The following is an 18,551-nucleotide window of genomic DNA, read 5'->3' on the forward strand; positions in this document are numbered from 1 at the left end:
AAAGAACGTCATACCAACAGTAAAATATGGTGGTGGTAGTGTGATGGTCTGGGGTTGTTTTGCTGCTTCAGGACCTGGAAGGCTTGCTGTGATAGATGGAACCATGAATTCTACTGTCTACCAAAAAATCCTGAAGGAGAATGTCCAGCCATCTGTTCGTCAAGTCAAGCTGAAGCGATCTTGGGTGCTGTGACAGGACAATGACCCAAAACACACCAGCAAATCCACCTCTGAATGGCTGAAGAAAAACAAAATGAAGACTTTGGAGTGGCCTAGTCAAAGTCCTGACCTGAATCCAATTGAGATGCTATGGCATGACCTTAAAAAGGCGGTTCATGCTAGAAAACCCTCAAATAAAGCTGAATTACAACAATTCTGCAAAGATGAGTGGGCTAAAATTCCTCCAGAGCGCTGTAAAAGACTCATTGCAAGTTATCGCAAATGCTTGATTGCAGTTATTGCTGCTAAGGGTGGCCCAACCAGTTATTAGGTTCAGGGGGCAATTACTTTTTCACACAGGGTCATGTAGGTTTGGATTTTATTTCTCCCTAAATAATAAAAACCATCATTTAAAAACTGCATTTTGCGTTTACTTGTGTTATATTTGACTAATGGTTAAATGTGTTTGATGATCAGAAACATTTTGTGTGACAAACATGCAAAAGAATAAGAAATCAGGAAGGGGGCAAATAGTTTTTCACACCACTGTAAATGCAGCTCAGTGATCACCTTTACTTTAATTGCACAGAGACACGTCTATCCCCACTAAAATGTCATCCGTTTCATTGTTACGGTTTCAGTGTCACTTCTCTACTCACTCGTTCACTTCGTGTTGTTCGTGCACACTACGCTGCTCCTTAGGGATGGGCAGATCGATACTTCGATTCTCAAACTGTAAACATTTGGTATCGAGTACCATTAAATATTGATTGCTATTTTTTCTGTAAGATACGGTAGCAAGGTCCTTACAAAGGCATAGAATATACTAAATAACTTACGCACTTTTCGCTCTGACGTACTGAAATGAGCAGACGCGCTGTGACGTAAGAACACCATACAATCACACCCTTTGCGCTAGTATAGACCCTGTACAGCAGTGGGCAGACCAAAAGCATAACGATATACGCAGCTACTTTTTACGGATGGAAAAGAATACAGCCACCCGATGCAATATTTGTGAGAAGAGTGAACAGTACATTGGCAAAACAAGCAAACACTAACCATCAGAAAGGCGTTTGTAAAACATCAAAAAGATGCAAATCTGAAGCACGCCGATTTAGCTACAATCACAGCCAGTCGCCAGATAATGAACTTTGGAGGAGAATTTTCAAAGAGGCACGAGACTTTATCTAAGTAACTGCCACAAGCACATTTATGTAGACGGGGATTTACTAAAGTAATTTTTGTTGAGTTTAACATTTTGCTGTTTACTACTAATTAATACTTATGAAACACAAAGCCCATAGTCAGTGCATTTTGTCATGGGTTATGTCCGTTTGTTCGTTTTCTGCTAATTAAACTGAAGGGTACAGTATAAACAATACACATAAATAAGAATGTTAAATAGTCTTAACACTATGCAAAATACTTAATAGCTAATTTGAAGGTGAAACCTTTTACTGAACGTAGTTTTCCTGTCAGAAAAATAAGTGTCTGATTCAATGTTAGTAAAAATATTATTTTTTTGCAAGTTTAGTGGATTTACAAGTCCTTTACATGCATTAGTAACAGCAACTAGTCTATTAAAATATCATTTTTGTACTAAATTTTGTATGGTTAAACTTGTATTGTGCTCCTGTCTCCTCCCACAGTCCAAATACAGTGTTAAATTGGCCCTGTGATGGGCAGTCTCCCTGTCCAGGGATTGTTCCTGCTTTGTATCCGCAAAGGAAAAACAGAATCAAGTGTAAAAATGTCAATGTTATTTTTTTCTAAATGCAAATTGGAAACTTAACTAAATGCAAAACTAATATGACATCTTTCTCAATAAAACAGAAGGAATATAATAGAAAATGCAAATGTGGGAATATTATTTTATGGTAAATGTCAGTGTTCTAAGGGGATTGGTTTAAGTGCTTTGGTGAAGTGACTGTCTGTTTTACATGTATTAAACAAATAACCACATTTTTATGAAAATGTAAAAGTTCATATTATCTTTATTATATTTGTATTTTCGTTCTGGGTGGCATGGTGGTACAGTGGTGCTAATATTGCTGCAATACAGTAAGGAGACCGAGATTTGATGTGACCCGGATCCTCCTTATGAGGAGTTTGCATGTTATCCCTCTGCATAAGTTATCTCTCACAGTCCAAAAACATGCAGGTTAGGTGAACTGACAAAACTAAATTTGCCTTGGCATGTATTTGGTGTGTTTGCCCTGCAATGAATGGGCATCCTGTCCAGGGTATGCTCCTTCCTTATGCCTTATGGCAGCTGGGAAAGGCTCTGGTACCCCTCCCCAAGCAGACCTCGTCCACAGTAAGCAGGTTAAAAATGACATGACATGTTCATTATATTACTATATACAGTGGTGTGAAAAACTATTTGCCCCCTTCCTGATTTCTTATTCTTTTGCATGTTTGTCACACAAAATGTTTCAGATCATCAAACACATTTAACCATTAGTCAAATATAACACAAGTAAACACAAAATGCAGTTTTTAAATGATAGTTTTTATTATTTAGGGAGAAAAAAAATCCACAACTATATGGCCCTGTGTAAAGAAGTAATTGTCCCCTTGTTCAAAAATAACCTAACTGTGGTGTATCACACCTGAGTTCAATTTCCGTAGCCACCCCCAGGCCTGATTACTGCCACACCTGTTTAAATCAAGAAATCACTTAAATAGGAGCTGCCTGACACAGAGAAGTAGACCAAAAGCACCTCAAAAGCTAGACATCATGCCAAGATCCAAAGAAATTCAGGAACAAATGAGAACAGAAGTAATTGAGATCTATCAGTCTGGTAAAGGTTATAAAGCCATTTCTAAAGCTTTGGTACTCCAGCGAACCACAGTGAGAGCCATTATCCACAAATGGCAAAAACATGGAACAGTGGTGAACCTTCTCAGGAGTGGCCGGCCGACCAAAATTACCCTAAGAGCGCAGAGACGACTCATCCGAGCGGTCACAAAAGACCCCAGGACAACGTCTGAAGAACTGCAGGCCTCACTTGCCTCAATTAAGGTCAGTGTTCACGACTCCACTATAAGAAAGAGACTGGGCAAAAACGGCCTGCATGGCAGATTTCCAAGACGCAAACCACTGTTAAGCAAAAAGAACATTAGGGCTTGTCTCAATTTTGCTAAGAAACATCTCAATGATTGCCAAGACTTTTGGGAAAATACCTTGTGGACTGATGAGACAAAAGTTGAACGTTTTGGAGGGCAAATGTCCCTTTACATCTGGCGTAAAAGGAACACAGCATTTCAGAAAAAGAACATCATACCAACAGTAAAATATGGTGGTGGTAGTGTGATGGTCTGGGGTTGTTTTGCTGCTTCAGGACCTGGAATGCTTGCTGTGATAGATGGAACCATGAATTCTACTGTCTACCAAAAAATCCTGAAGGAGAATGTCCGCCATCTGTTCGTCAACTCAAGCTGAAGCAATCTTGGGTGCTGCAACAGGACAATGACCCAAAACACACCAGCAAATCCACCTCTGAATGGCTGAAGAAAAACAAAATGAAGACTTTGGAGTGGCCTAGTCAAAGTCCTGACCTGAATCCATTTAAGATGCTATGGCATGACCTTAAAAAGGCGGTTCATGCTAGAAAACCCTCAAATAAAGCTGAATTACAACAATTCTGCAAAGATGAGTGGGCCAAAATTCCTCCAGAGCGCTGTAAAAGACTCATTGCAAGTTATGGCAAACGCTTGATTGCAGTTATTGCTGCTAAGGGTGGCCCAACCAGTTATTAGGTTCAGGGGGCAATTACTTTTTCACACAGGGCCATGTAGGTTTGAATTTTTTTTTCTCCCTAAATAATAAAAACCATCATTTAAAAACTGCATTTTGTGTTTACTTGTGTTATATTTGACTAATGGTTAAATGTGTTTGATGATCAGAAACATTTTGTGTGACAAACATGCAAAAGAATAAGAAATCAGGAAGGGGGCAAATAGTTTTTCACACCACTGTATTGTGTTAAAAAAAAAATTTATATTAACAATTTAACTTGTTACTTATGTATATAGAGCAGCATGTTCTTAAAAGTGTGTAGTTGTGCTCTTTCAGAGCTTTGGGATAAAATGCTGACCACTGCCTAACTGGAGTTTACCGGTTCTCCCCATGTCTTTGTCAGTTCTTTGTGAATACTATTCTTAAAAAACTAAGATATTTGTGTTTGGTTGACTGGAGCTTTTATTTTATCCCAGTGTTAGTGAGCTTGTGTCTATGAGTAAGAGTAGTTTTTTTTTGTCCCATCCAGGACTGTTTCCTGCCTGTACCCAGTTTTTTACAGGGAAGGGGTTTAACTCCATGTCACAAGAATAGACCTGAAAATGTACTTTACTTTAACTTTGTAACTTGTAACAAGCCTAAACAAACAATAAGCATGCCTAAGTTACTTACAATACTTAAAATCATTTATGATAGGTTGAATGCCCAGTGGGAGCTGGGTGGTCTTTTGGCCTTGAACCCATGCAGATTGTGTGTTTTTTTTGTGTTCTCCCCGGCCATCTAACCTTATCATTGGACTCATCTTTAGAGATTTAAAAAACAGTTTTATATATAAGTACTCTACTTGTCTATTAATTATGTATCTATTTAATGCAAGTGTCTATTTTTTATTTCTTGTATGTTACTTGTTCATTATTAATTTGCTTTTCTTTGTAACTATTTCCTTGACATCTTGTAAAGCACTTGGAGCTACAGTACATCCAGTTTATGAAAGTGTTAGAGAATTAAATGGTGGTGTTGTTAATTTTGTAACAGAAGTCACATTTACACAACGTGTATTTGAGACTAAGAGATTTAGAACCTGATGAGTTGTAGGAGCTACCTGCTCATAGAGATTAGACCGAAAATTCAGGGTTTTATTCCTAAAAATTTTAACTTTTTTTTCAACACCTGTATGAATCACATCTACTTTGTTTGTTTATTTATGTATTTATTTTTATTTTTTGTTACATCATTTGGACAGTAGTAGCTGCATGCAAAGCACAGAAAACATAGTTTTGAACACAGAACATTAAAATGCAACAAACACGTTCCATTGCGACAGGGATACTAAGCTACAGTTCGTGGCAGCAGCCCTGTCCAGAGCCCATTGTAGCCCTTAATGGGTTAGGTCTTTCAGTTGTCTTCCTTCCACGCTCACCTACTATATCTTAAATAGGCAAGGTGGCCTCCCTCATCCTTGTCAGATTCCATATGCTAACATATAATTACTTAGAGACCAAGTTTCTGAACTTAGTCTTAAAAGAAAAGTATATCCTTAGTTTTTTCCAGCTGGTTAGACTGTATTATCAACTATTGGTATTCCATTTTATTGTACAGTATGTTGGACTGCTATCTCTATTAGTGTCCTAAGGGTCTCTGCTCTGACTTGTTGTACAATTCAAGCCCCTGTCTACCTCTACCTTTCTTTGTCTTTCTATATTCTGCTCTTCTGCATGTAGAGATTTTACTTCTGAGTCTGTACTCCTACTGTATGCACTGAGTACAAGTGCCAAGGTTCTATATGTTAATTATATGTATTTGTTTAATGTACATTATATAATTTTTTATTATGGTAAAGTTATGTTTCTGTTTGTGTATTCATATTGTGTTGCATCCCTTGTGCTGTGTGGGTTGATTCCGAACAGGTGGGACCTCCTGTCTATCTCTGTTATGAATTGTTCAGGGCTGGGGAAACCCACTAATCAAATGCAGTTCATTCATAGTCTCTTGGTTTGTGTGAGTGCTCTTTGTGGGTTTTTTTTTTTGTAATTTAAGTGATTATGTTATTCTCTGGATTTCTGACATCTGCTCTGTTTTTGACCACTCTTATCATATTCTATATTGGGACTTAGATTGCTATCAGATTGTCTTTGGGCACATCCATTTCACCATGTTGTGCTCTTTTAAGCATTCTTGTGTTACAAGCATTTTCTTGGAAAATAAATGTTGTTTTATTTATAAACATTCTTCATCTGCACTTTTTATACATTCAGAAGCTTATGGTAATAATTTAATTATTGGGAGCATTTGCTAGTATTTTGGGACTTTATAGTTTTGTGGCCAGTATCCCACAAGTGTGCCTCTACTCAGTTCTCCAGTAAGGATCCTGGCTTGCTCCCCAGCTAGTTTAGAGGCTCTAGTAAAAATTATGGAGGAGAACTCCCTGCTCCAGGACAACTGGTCCTTAGTAGCTTTTGTCTTCTCATTGATTTACTATGGTGTTCCTCTTTCATTCTTGCCCATGCTGCCCATTCCTGCTCCATTAACACTGTAGTATATCTTTTATATCTAACAGTCTATTGCTATGAATGCTGCTGTAGAGACAGTAATTATAATTTGAGTTGGAAACTGGGTTCCAGTTGATTTCAGAGTTTTAAGGAGGCATTATAAAGCAGTGCAACAAATATACTAACCAAGAATGTTTTTCAAATTGTTTTTCAGCTAAATCTAGTCAATTCTGTGTCCCAACTTTCCATTGAAATAAAGACAGAGTTAAGTGATCCAGAAGATAGGAAACGCTGGGAGGAAGGAAAGATGGACTACATGGGGAAAGATTCTTTTGACAACATTAAGAAGAAGCTGGACAGATTTCTTGAACAATAAATTTAGGTGTTCACTTTGCTTCCTTTGTAAGACTGCTACCATTATATGTCTTAAGGAAATAACACCATTGCAGGTGCAGTGTATTTTGTTTGTTGGCATCAATTAGCATTTTTTCATTTTAACTGTACAGTCATTGCAGGTAAAACAATATATTAAAAAGAATTTGGGGTTTAAGTAGCAGGTAAGTTAAAAAAATCCTTTGACTCAAAGTGTGGTGTTGTTTGAGTTTGAATGGCATAAGATATGCTAATAATAGCCAAAATCAAAGTGTATTAGAAATATATACATATTCAAGATTTATATAGGAAGTATCACTTAATTGTCCAAATCATTTTTAAAGCCGAGTTGAGCAGGTAGTAAAACTGAGTGAATTCTGTAAGGACTGTGTGCCTTCCAGTGTAAAAGAAGTGCCTTTAAGGAGGCTTGCCATTCTTTAGTAATGGTGCTTCACCTCAATTTCATTTTTTCTTTTTACATACTTAATACAATTATTTAATTTTGAAGATATAAAATTAATTTTGTGGTTACTTCAACCTGAAATATCACAACATTCATGACTTTTGTCCTTTTTGAAGTGCATTTTTAGCCCTATCACATGTATCAAATGTTCATAAAATCAGAATAATAGTGTTATATTTAACAAAATACATATCCAAAAACATACATACATACAGTACATCAATATATAAGAGTGAAATCAGCTACAAAACTACAGCTTTATGTTTGTAAAAAATAAAATGTGTTGTCTTTTATGTACGCATAGATAATAATCTACAAATAACTAACAAGTATAAAATAATATTTTATTGTACATTACAATAAAAATCTATACTTGTAAGCCATTCATTTTGTTGAATCTTATGAAAGGATCCTTCTCTTTCAAATATGACAAAGACTCAAAATTATATAAAAGGGTGTGTATATTTAAGCACATGAATCTAGATGACTCAAGTGAGTAACTTATATTTTAAAAGTGGGAGGCACATGTGTTCACATAGAGTATAGCCTGAACTTGCACAGTGCAAATACAATCTACGAGATAGGTTTTTAAAGTAGGACAATATTCCTGTGACTTTAAACTAATCACTCTGGTTGCTGACATACTTTGAAAAGTAATTTGAAAAAGTTAATGGGGCATACTGTGTGATAAACATATCTTCAGGTTAGCTTTTAGAAAGGTGATGGTGCAGAGATGTTTTCTGAGGAAACTAACATAAGGAGTAAAACAATACCATGCACAAAACAATTAGAACAGAAAAATTACATATATACGTAATGATTTAGCTAGCAAGTACCAGGATCCCTCTGTAATTGTATTATCTGTTTTCAACAGAAGTTTTAAAACATTACACTTCATACGGGCAATAACTATAACTTCATATATATATTTCCGAAAAAAAAGTATATTAAAACAGAGTCCCGCGCGGGCAAAGTCACAGGTAAAAGCTAGTATACCTATATGCGGTCCCTGTGAATGCCCCAGTTTGAGAGAGATGCCTTGGGAAACTGGGAGGACATTACAAACATTCAGGAATGTTTAGCAGTAGGCAAATCCAGAAAAGGATAATCAGAGATCTGTTGTTTATAGCTAAGGGTAGGCAGCATGGCAAACCAAAAAGATAGGACTCAGTGGTTCAGAAGAACCAGAGTTCTATCTGCAGGGATCATGGTATGTTGTCTCTGGGGCTTTATGGAGCACTCTATAATAATGTCACAATGTCAGTAACTCTGGTTGACTCATATACTTGGTGGTAGTTGTCCATTCACTATGAATGCTGATATAATGTATATTCGAGTGGAGTAAATTCTCATCAAGGAAATTAATTCAGCCAGAGGTTTCTGTGAATAATTCAACAGAAGAATAGAAAAGCACTTACTCAGAGGTTAATTTTATTTATCACAGCCAGCATTTCACAAGTCACATAGCATGTGAATAGCAACCACTCAATATTATTGTAACCAGACACACATACAGTAAGTGTAGCATCCATAAAATCCAGAAGCACAAAATGACATCCCCCTAGAAAAGACATACAGAACATGGTGACAAATAAAATCATCAAAATAAATCTAAAAATATAAACACATAATAATCAAAGTTAATAACAAGTTGTAAACATAGACTAATGATAGAACTGAATTAATAACATATTCTTGACAGCTTGTCCCAGGCACTTCTTTTGTTAAGTACAGATGTGTTTAGTAATAATGTAAAAGGAAGACATCTTAGTGAGCAGTTAAGTAATGTAGCAACTGTGTCAGTAAAGCTAACATTAAGAAAAAGCCTTGGAACATAGAGAATACAGTGGATTCAAAACGTATTCTGATCCTTTCACTTTATACACACTTTATTGTGTTGTAAATTTTATTTTAAATTGATAAATTTACCATTTGCGCTTATCAATCTACACTCAATAACCCATAATGAAAAAGTGAAAACATGTTTTCAGACAGGTTTATAAATGTATTAAAAATCAAAAACTAAAGTGTCTCATTTATGTAAGTATTCAGACCCTTTAGTGTGGCAGTCCAAATTGTGCTCAGGTCCGTCCTGTATGCTTTAGGTCTTTTAGGGATGTGCCTAGAACTTGATTTGAGACCTCCTATGGCAAACTCAATTGATTAGACATTGTTTAGGAAGGCATAAAACTGCATGTGTAAGGTCCCATAATTTACACTGAATGTCAGCACAAAAAACAATCCATGAAGTCCAATAAATTCTCTGTAGACCTTCGCAATCAAATTGTGGTGAGGCATAGATCAGGAGAAGGGGATAAAACCATTTCAAAAGCTTTAAGTGTACCCAGGGGTACAGTGGTCGAAAAAATAGAAGATGTTTGGAAACACCTGAATGCTTCTTAGAATTATCCATCCAAAAAAATTAAGTAACTAGACAAGAAGGGCCATGGTTAGGAAGATATCAAGAACCTTGGTCACCCTATCAGTACTTCAGAAATCATCTGCCGAGATGGAAAAACCTATTTGAAGGACAACTACCTCAGCAGCACACCATCAATCAGACTTTTATGGTACAGTGGGTAAACAGAACGCCACTCTTGCCAAACAACATTTAAAGGATTCTGAGAGCAGGAGGGAAAAGATTCGCTGGACTGATGAGACAAACATGGAACTCTTTTGCCAAAATTCCAAGCACTATTTCTGGTGAAGACCAGGCGCTGCACATCACTTTCCTAATACCTATCCCTATGGTGACACGTGGTGGTGTCAGAATCATGCTAAAGGGGTGATTCTCAATGACAGGAATAGGGAGGCTGATCAGAATATTGGGGAAGGATGAATGCAACCTAATATGGACTTGTCCTTTAAGAAAATCAGCTCCAGAGTGCTTGCAGCCTCAGACTGGGGCAACAGTTCATCTTTCAGCATGAAAGTGAGACAAAGTGGCGTTGGGACAAGTCTCTGACTATCCTTGAGTAGCCCAGCCAACACCCAGACTTAAACCCCTTGGAACATTTCTGGAGCAACATGAATGTTTCTATGAATTTGAGATTTCAGGTTCTTTTTAGTAAACTTGCAAATATTTCTGAAAATGTTTTCAATTTGTTATTTTCAGTTATTGAGTTTTGGGCAAAAATGTCAAATTTATTGATTTAAAATTAAATGTGAAACACAGCAGAAAGTCCAAAAAAGTGAAGGGATCTGAATACTTTCTGAATCCACTGTATGTACACTTCAGAGTGACATACAGTAACTTCCATTTTCACAAAGTAAATATTCTGCATTTGAAAAGTATGTTCCTGACAACAAAGCTAAACTGTAAATCATTCATTTATCACAAGTTTTTGGAATTTTCTTTTCCAAGTTAAAAATATTTGTTGCTGAGATTGACTTCAGGCCACCCATGACACTGAGTTTTGACGTGACTTTGTGGTAAGAAGTTAAGCAAAATGGCACCTTTTATTGGCTAACTAGAAAGATTACAATATGTAAGCCATTTTGCCTGAAGAAGGGGCCTGAGTTGTCTCAAAAGCTTGCATATTGTAATCTTTCTAGTTAGCCAATAAAAGGGGCCATTTTGCTTGACTTCTCGCCACATTTCTGTTACACATAATAACATTCTTTCTTGTTGAAAAAACTTCAGAATTTTTGGTTTGCTTTTCCAGTGACAAACATAACTCTCATGATGTTATTAAAGGAGTGCAAATAGGCACCTTTCACTTAAAATGTGTTAATGAAAATGATCTCTAATTGTGGCAAAGGTAGGAAAAATTCCTTGTGTGACCAAAGAGGATCGAGTCTTGTCTTCTTCAATATGTGTATCCTGTCAATGTCAACAGTGACACAAAAACAAGAGTTTGGTGACATTTCCTCAAACATAGCATTAGGTTCTCCCCTCTCAGCTGCTGAAGAATGGCATTAAGACACTGTCCACGCACCAACAGGTCATCCAAATGCATAAAGTATTGTAAGCATGTGTGGAAGAGGCAGACACATTAATGTCACCTAACACACGTTTATTTACAGAGTCCATTATATACAAAAGTGCACACAACCCCAAAGTCCTGGCCACCACAATGCCTAAGTCTCTTCTTCAGGCCACCTCCTTGCCTCCTCCTAAGACCTTGTCTCCTTCTCCTCCCGACTTCAGCCATTGTCTGAAGGGAGGCGGCCTCTTTTATATGCACCCGGATGTGCTCCAGGTGTCCTCCAGTGACCTTCCGCCGACACGCCCCTGTGTACCCGGAAGCACTCCGGGTGTCCCCAATCCTCTTCCCCCCAGCTCTTCTGGGTGTGACGGAAGTGCTGAGGTCTCTAGGCACAGGGGCGCCCCCTGGCGGTGACCACGAGCCCTTACAGGGTAGATCTTCAAAGCTCTGTACCCATGGCCCCCAAAGGAACCAGGGTGGTCACCCCCACATGGTCTGAGGTGAGCGTAAGCCCTCTTCCGGTCTTCCTAGGTGTCCCGTTAGGGTCGCCACCCCAGGCATCTCCGACACATGATAAACCTCTTATGTCAGGCAGGCTAGCAAGAATATGTAGTAATTGGGAGAAAAGAAAAAAGAACAACAACAAATAGCCAAAAACCGAGAGGTCAGCTGCACTGATACCAAAGCCAAATCACAAGACAAAAAATCGAAATCTCACATTAGAGCTTAATCTTAAACCAGAGGAGTAAAAATACTAGGATTCAAATGTGCAAAAAGGGTTGTTTTGAATCGGCAAACTCAGATACCAAACTTCTTCCAAGAATGACCTTTTAACCTGTTGTGTCATTAACCAGAGGTCATAACCTCCGAGGACACACGCTAATGACACAAGAGGTCAATTAATGAAAATTACAATAAAAATGGACCAAAATAAATAACAGAAAACTAATGTCAGATTCAGATGCTAGGACTCAAGAAACCACCAAAATTAGTGCTATATCTTGTAAAATGATACAGAATAATATGGAAAAATGAAATAATAAATCCATTAATAACAAAACCAGACAGTACGTTGTCTATGAGTTGTTCAAAGGGGTCTGTGCAATGCTTAGTCCAAAAGGCATGACGAGGAAATGCCCAGTCCCCATTGTGTACTTAACACTGGGGCTCAGCTCCACCTGCAGTAAACACTTCTGTAGGATACGTCACTAGGACCAGCTCAGCTTCTCAAAGAGGTCCAAAGGTCTGTCTAGACTGGTCATGAGGTACAAGTCTTTACAGCTGATGGCATCGACCAACAAAACCTCCACCTAAAATCCTTTTACAGAGCAAAGACAATCAGAGAAGTCCAAGGCAAGTCAAAGTACTCTATGATACCTTCAGACAGTTAAATGAATCTGTTGGGGTCACTGCTGGGTGGAGTGCTGCCCCGATGTGTCCGAGCAACTGCCTATGGAGAGACTGAAAACATGTCATGGTATTGTAGCAAACTGTCAGAGAGCTGTCACTTTAGGTGTCTAGTTATACCTTTGCAGATAGAAGTCCAACAAAACTCTAATGTGTGGCTCCAAGTGTGAGAATTCCTCTTTACATTTTGCATAGGGGATAAAAAAAATCTGAACTGCTTGGGAGAAACACTTTATTGGAAACTCTTACATCCAAGCAGCAGATGAATGGCTCCCTCCTAAAAGTATACCCTGCCAACATCAAGTTGTGTTCATGTCAGACTTCTCCTCAACACTCTCATTCCCCAACTACTAGGGTAGTCCCTGCTCCTCCTAAAGATAAGCACAGCCTCTCCAGTTGTAGTGCTTAATCAAGTTTTATAGAAGCCTTCTGATGCCCCACTGGAAGCACATCTGGTCACATAATTATGGCCGTAGCCCCAGTGTCCACCCAAGCCTTTACTGTTCTGCTGTTGTTCTAGACATGAAGGTTGAAATAGTCCTTGTCTTTCTGAAACTAAATGAGAGAAAGTTAGTTAGTGTCTGTTTATACTATTAATTTGGTCCATCTCTGTCCAGTTCACAACCTGATCCTGAACCTTCCTAAAAGTATTCTTCCCCTCAGATGGTTAAGGATCATTTTTAGTGAGGGAAGAACTTGTGAATGTGTCCGTGGGTCATACAGAGCCAACAACCAGGCAGGTATACCTGTATGGAGTATTTAAACTGAGGTGGTAAAACAGCAGCTGCAGTTGTGGATGTGTGAGTGGGGTACTCGTCTCCATCTTTGCCAACATGAGCTTGATAAAATTGTGCCAGTTTGTGTTTTGAGACTGTCCTTCCATCTAAGGTTTCTGCTGTCATCTGTCCCTCTACAAGCACTTGGTCAAACTCAGTTGTTTCCCCCAGAGTCTGCTTTAGGTAGGTGAGGCCAGCTAGACGGACAGCCGATGTGGCCGATAATGAGTGAAATGCCATTATATCTTCCAGTGGCATGGCTTTCTAGCACCGATAATGCTTCTTGAAATGAATCATTTGGTCCTATCCATTAGCGGCTACAGTAATCACAAACTGGTTGTAATTGACGCCCTTTTGAGGAATAATTATTGCACATATGCCCCAGAGCCAGTGGTCTGCAGGAGCAGATCCCATGTGAGGTTAAGTAGACTTTTATTTCCCAGCAGGAAAGTACAAACCACAGGACATTGTTACACATACTCTATATCTGTGTATATTGTACGTGCCAGCATATTACTCAGAAGACAGGTGGGGCTGGAGAGGAGACAGTGAAATGGGCTCTGCATTCTACGAACCTCTGGAACATCTGTGGTGCACCTTACACGCCCGGGAAGGTTCAAGAAGGCAGATGGAGATTCCGGGGCATTGGACAGATAGAGCCTTTGAGAAATTAAGGGGGATTTTGAAGAGAAATGCAGCACACAACTGTGGATCACAATTGGAAACATTAGAAGAGTGACCATGGCTTCAAAAATAGCACAGGAATAGCCTGTTTAATTTACAAGGAACTTCCTGTGACCATAACAGCGAGAAGGCAATTCTCTAGAGGTACAGCTTCAGATCATTAATTGTTCCATAAACGCAACCGTTTATTTATCTTTAAAACAAAAAAGTTAAAAAGGGTGGTTTAGCACTAATGCTGGTGGACCCCTTGATCATGCACTCAACAGCTTGCTTCTGGCAGGATAGACAAGATTGTTTCACACACCTTGAATGTCTCGGTGGATGATGTTTGTGCTACCCTTGGGATAAGGGCTTAAAAGAATAGGGTCTCGAGCTCAGAGAAACATGCTCCTCAGGTGGCTGGGACCTGTCTGAGGAATACTGACAGTAGCCAGCTATGAAAAGCAGCTCCGTGAGCAGTGTCATGAGGACGGCCATGGACACGCACTTAGAGAACACTTTGATCAAGTCTCCCGGCTGCTAAAGCCCATTGGATGGCTTTGGGTCAGCACATGGGGTCAGTGGATGGTGTGGCATATGGATTGCCTCTGATCCAGGTGAGCGGAGATAGGTGGATGAGCAGACAAAGGGAGAAAGTAGCTGGGAGCGTGTATCATCAGCACATGGTGGAAGAGGTGCTGAAGAAGCCAAATGGTCCTATTAACAGCCACCCACCAGTAATCAATGTAAAGATGCTGATTCCATGAATCTGTCTCCTGCAACCTATTTCTCTATTATAAAAAAAAAAAATCTTTGGGAGGAAGACCAGGGAGACGAGACATGATCTTCTCGAAAGACAATTTGAACTCCTGCGAGAGACACTTTAAATTGCTCCCAGCTCTTAAAAAAACTTGTCAGCAGCAGAAAGCCAGCAGATGATCTGACCACTTCTCCTTGTGTGCCACCCTAAACCCTACCAAACCCCAGCCCCCACCACCTCCCCCATTCCTCATAATGTGAGCAGCAGAGACACAAAGTGGCAAAAGGACAGCTGCTGTACAGGCTTTAAAATGATCGACGGGCAGCGCGACAGCAGCAGCAGAATGACAGCAGATGATCCGACGGCATCTCCTTAGCCTGCGTTCAGCCAAAACAGCCCCCCTACACACGCACAACGCGATCAATGTTATACTTCCTGCGAGAAAGAGATGTAACCACGCCCGGGGCCAGAAATAAAGGACAAGTATTGTTTTTACAACGTCATGCGAGACAAGGCAGTGAGACATAATTTAAAACAAGTCCATGGACATCTAACCTGGCATTTGTTGGATTGCTTTTGGTAGACACGCATCATGTGTTCCCAGCTCTTAAAACAATGACAGGCAACAGGCAAAACACGCAGCTTGCCAGCAGCAGAAAGCCAGCAGATGTTCCAACCGCTTCTCCTTAGCATGCGTTCAAACAACCCTACACCCCCCACCACCACCCGTCCCTTCACAACGTGAGCGGCAGAGACACGAAGTGGCACAAGGACAGCTGCTGTACAGGCTTTAAAATGATGGGGCTGTGAGACAAGCAGAACAGGCAGCAGATGATCGAATGGCATCTCCTTAGCATGTGTTCAGCTGCACCACCTTCACAGTGCGAGCACCGTTATACGTCCTGCGAGAGAGAGATGTAACCACGCACGGGTCCTGAAATAAAGGACAAATATTGTTTTTAGAAGAGTAAAAGTGAAAATAATGCATATGTAATAATTCACATGAAAACAACAATCTCTTTAAATTGTACAGTATATGTGGTAAACCAAACCCGGGGGTGGGCGAGCAGGGGGCAGAGCCCCCTAGTTGTAATAAAATAAAATGTTAATGTCTATGTGTGTCTGGAACCTCCATGCAATCTCAGTGTCTCTTTGGTTTGGCTTGCTCATTTTTGTGGTTATGGTTACTCAGTCAAATGCAATTAAAAAGGAAGCACTGGGCAAGGGAGGTTGGCACACACCAGGATACCAAGGAAAGGTGTAAGAGGAAAACTGAGAGTCACCTTCAAACACAGAAAGTATTCACAAGAATACAGCCATTAATGGGAGCTCATATAGCACTGGAGGTAATCAAATGTAGACAGGACTTCAAAATGACAGAGTCTGAGCAGCAGGCCTTGTGGGAATGCAATCGAGAGAAGACACTACGAGCAAGAGAGGCTGAGACACACAAGGATACCAAGGAAAGTTATAGGAGGAACACTGAAGGTACATGTAAGGCAAGAGATATCACCTTATACTGTACGTTGTGTTTTCAAAACAAATGATAAAGAAAAAGTTATAGAATTAGAGAATATCAGTAATCATCAGAATATGAACAACAACCAAAATTCGATACAAACGTAAAAATATATATATATATATAGAACCAAAATAATTAGAAATGAAAAAGCTAACTCCAAACTAAGTATCTAAAACAGATTCAACATTTAAGTTAGCCATTAGGTTACAAAAATGAGTATCCAAAGAAAACAAAAACAAAATGAGGAATATTGAAATAATGGTGTAGAGTTTACAGACACACATATAATCATAAGTATATGTGTGTGCATGTGCAATATGTGAAGATTAGCCCAGACACAGACAGACACAGACCCAGAATGTCCCACAAACACACACGTTTATTAACGTTTTGCACAACCACAATGCACGCAGTGCACAAACCCCACAATGCTCAGTCCTTAACTCTTTCCTGTCCTTTTCTCCTACCGCCTCCACTCCCACTCACAAGCTCTGTCCTCTGCCACTCGACTCCCGCTCCCCAAGTGGAGTGAGGTGGCCTCTTTTATACCACGCCTGGAAATGATCCAGGTGCTCCACGATCAAGTTCTGGCAGCACTTACGGGTGTGGTGGAAGTGCTGCAAACCACAGCTCCAGAACTGTCCAGGCGCCCCCTGGTGGTGGCCACGGGTAGGGTTGAGCTTCTAAGCTCCAGTCCTGTGGCCCCGATGTAAACCAGGGGAGCTGCCCTCTTGTGTCCCAGGGAAGATACTGACCACCAGACCATCGCAGGCTAAACACACACACACTGGGACCAGTTTAGTATTGCTGATCCACCTAACCTGCATGTCTTTGAGCTATGGGAGGAAGCTCATGCAGACACAGGGAGAACACGCCAACTCCACACTCTTCAGGATGTCAACACTGATCTCTTACTGCAAAGCAGCAGCATTAACACTGTGCCGCCCAATACTGTATATATTAAATTGTAAAATATTTCATCTCTTTCCCTGTATGTACCTTTCAGTCGCCTGACCTCGGTATCCTTTTGTGTGCAAACCTCTCTTATGGTGCTCCCGCAAAACCTGCTTCTCAGACTCTGTCATTTCGAGGCACCATGCCTCCTATTCACTTGCATACTGTGCTTCCCGTTTTCCATTTTCCAAGGTGACTCTCATTGTGAATCCTATGCCTTTACTTCTCCTCATGTGTCTAACATTCAAGCGTCTGTTGATTGCATCACCAAAGTCAAACTGACCACTTAGAGTGCTCTGAGTGATCACATACACACACACACAGGTCCTCTCTAGAGCCCTACAACCACAAAAATCCAAAAAAGGCCTATAGCTGTGAATAAACCTATGGCTCCTGACCCATAAGAACTTAAATCTGTAACCTGATGGCATCAAAGTTTTTTCACTTAAAAGGCATAGCCCACTTTTTGTATTAAATTGAGACCAAAATGTCATCCATGACTGCCCCCAGATATCTTTATTGCTCCACCATATCTACAGTCCCCCCTTTTTCTTATTGTTGAGTGAGGGGTGGTGAGGAACATCTAAAATCTGCAGTCATATCAGTGGTCTTAGGAAAATTTACAGTAGCTCAAATAAAAAAAGAATAATCGCACAATCAACACAACCCCAACTACATCTCTCCCCAGCATATTGTGAGATATGCCCGTCCTTTGGTGAGATCATGCTGTCAAAGGAAAGTGATGTCCTGGGGGATTATCAATAGCGGCTCCCACTGATGCCAAAGATAAGGAGCTGTTCATACCTCCCATGAGTTCTAAATAGTTTTGTCTTTCAGTTCCTGTTGAAGTCGTGTCTTTTATTTGTTCTGGTGGAATATTTCCATTTTGAAGCAAGCAAAAACCCAACAGGTTTGTGGGCCTCCCTGAGGAATGAGCTGGTTTAGATAACATACACCTAGGCTTCAAACAATCATTTAAAATAATGAATGAGGTTTTATTCCTTCTGCCCAAAGAAATGTCACTACGGACAGTTTTACAATAACGGTGCAATCCTGTAGCAGAGCGTCCATGTTCATTTGACCTTGGCCTCAGTTAGATGAACGTCAGAGTGCTGGGCTGTGTGTGTGTGTGTGTGTGTGTGTGTCCAAACTACCCATAAGCCATTGCAAATGTGTTGCATTGGGTCAGCTTCTGTCTGTTGCAGCTGTTGCATAATTATTTCCATTTGCCTTTACTATTTACAAAGCGTCCAGTCCCAGTGAGGAGTAGGAATTCACATCTGAGAATGAAGGACGTCACAATTTTATGTCA

General features: G+C 39.9%; 1 protein-coding gene across 2 annotated transcripts in view; it reads left to right on the top strand.

Annotated features, from left to right (window-relative positions):
- gyg2 (glycogenin 2) overlaps positions 1–7,247 on the top strand; it is a 67,729-nt gene extending 60,482 nt beyond the window's left edge. For both annotated transcript variants that reach the window (XM_039743565.1, XM_039743564.1), the window contains exon 9: positions 6,608–7,247. In XM_039743565.1, coding sequence (XP_039599499.1) covers positions 6,608–6,769 — 162 coding nt within the window. In that variant the 3' untranslated portion in view covers positions 6,770–7,247. The remainder of the gene's footprint in view (positions 1–6,607) is intronic.
- The last annotated feature ends 11,304 nt before the right edge of the window (positions 7,248–18,551 follow it).

This window comes from Polypterus senegalus, chromosome 2 (genome assembly GCF_016835505.1).
Source record: "Polypterus senegalus isolate Bchr_013 chromosome 2, ASM1683550v1, whole genome shotgun sequence".
NCBI lineage: Eukaryota > Metazoa > Chordata > Cladistia > Polypteriformes > Polypteridae > Polypterus > Polypterus senegalus.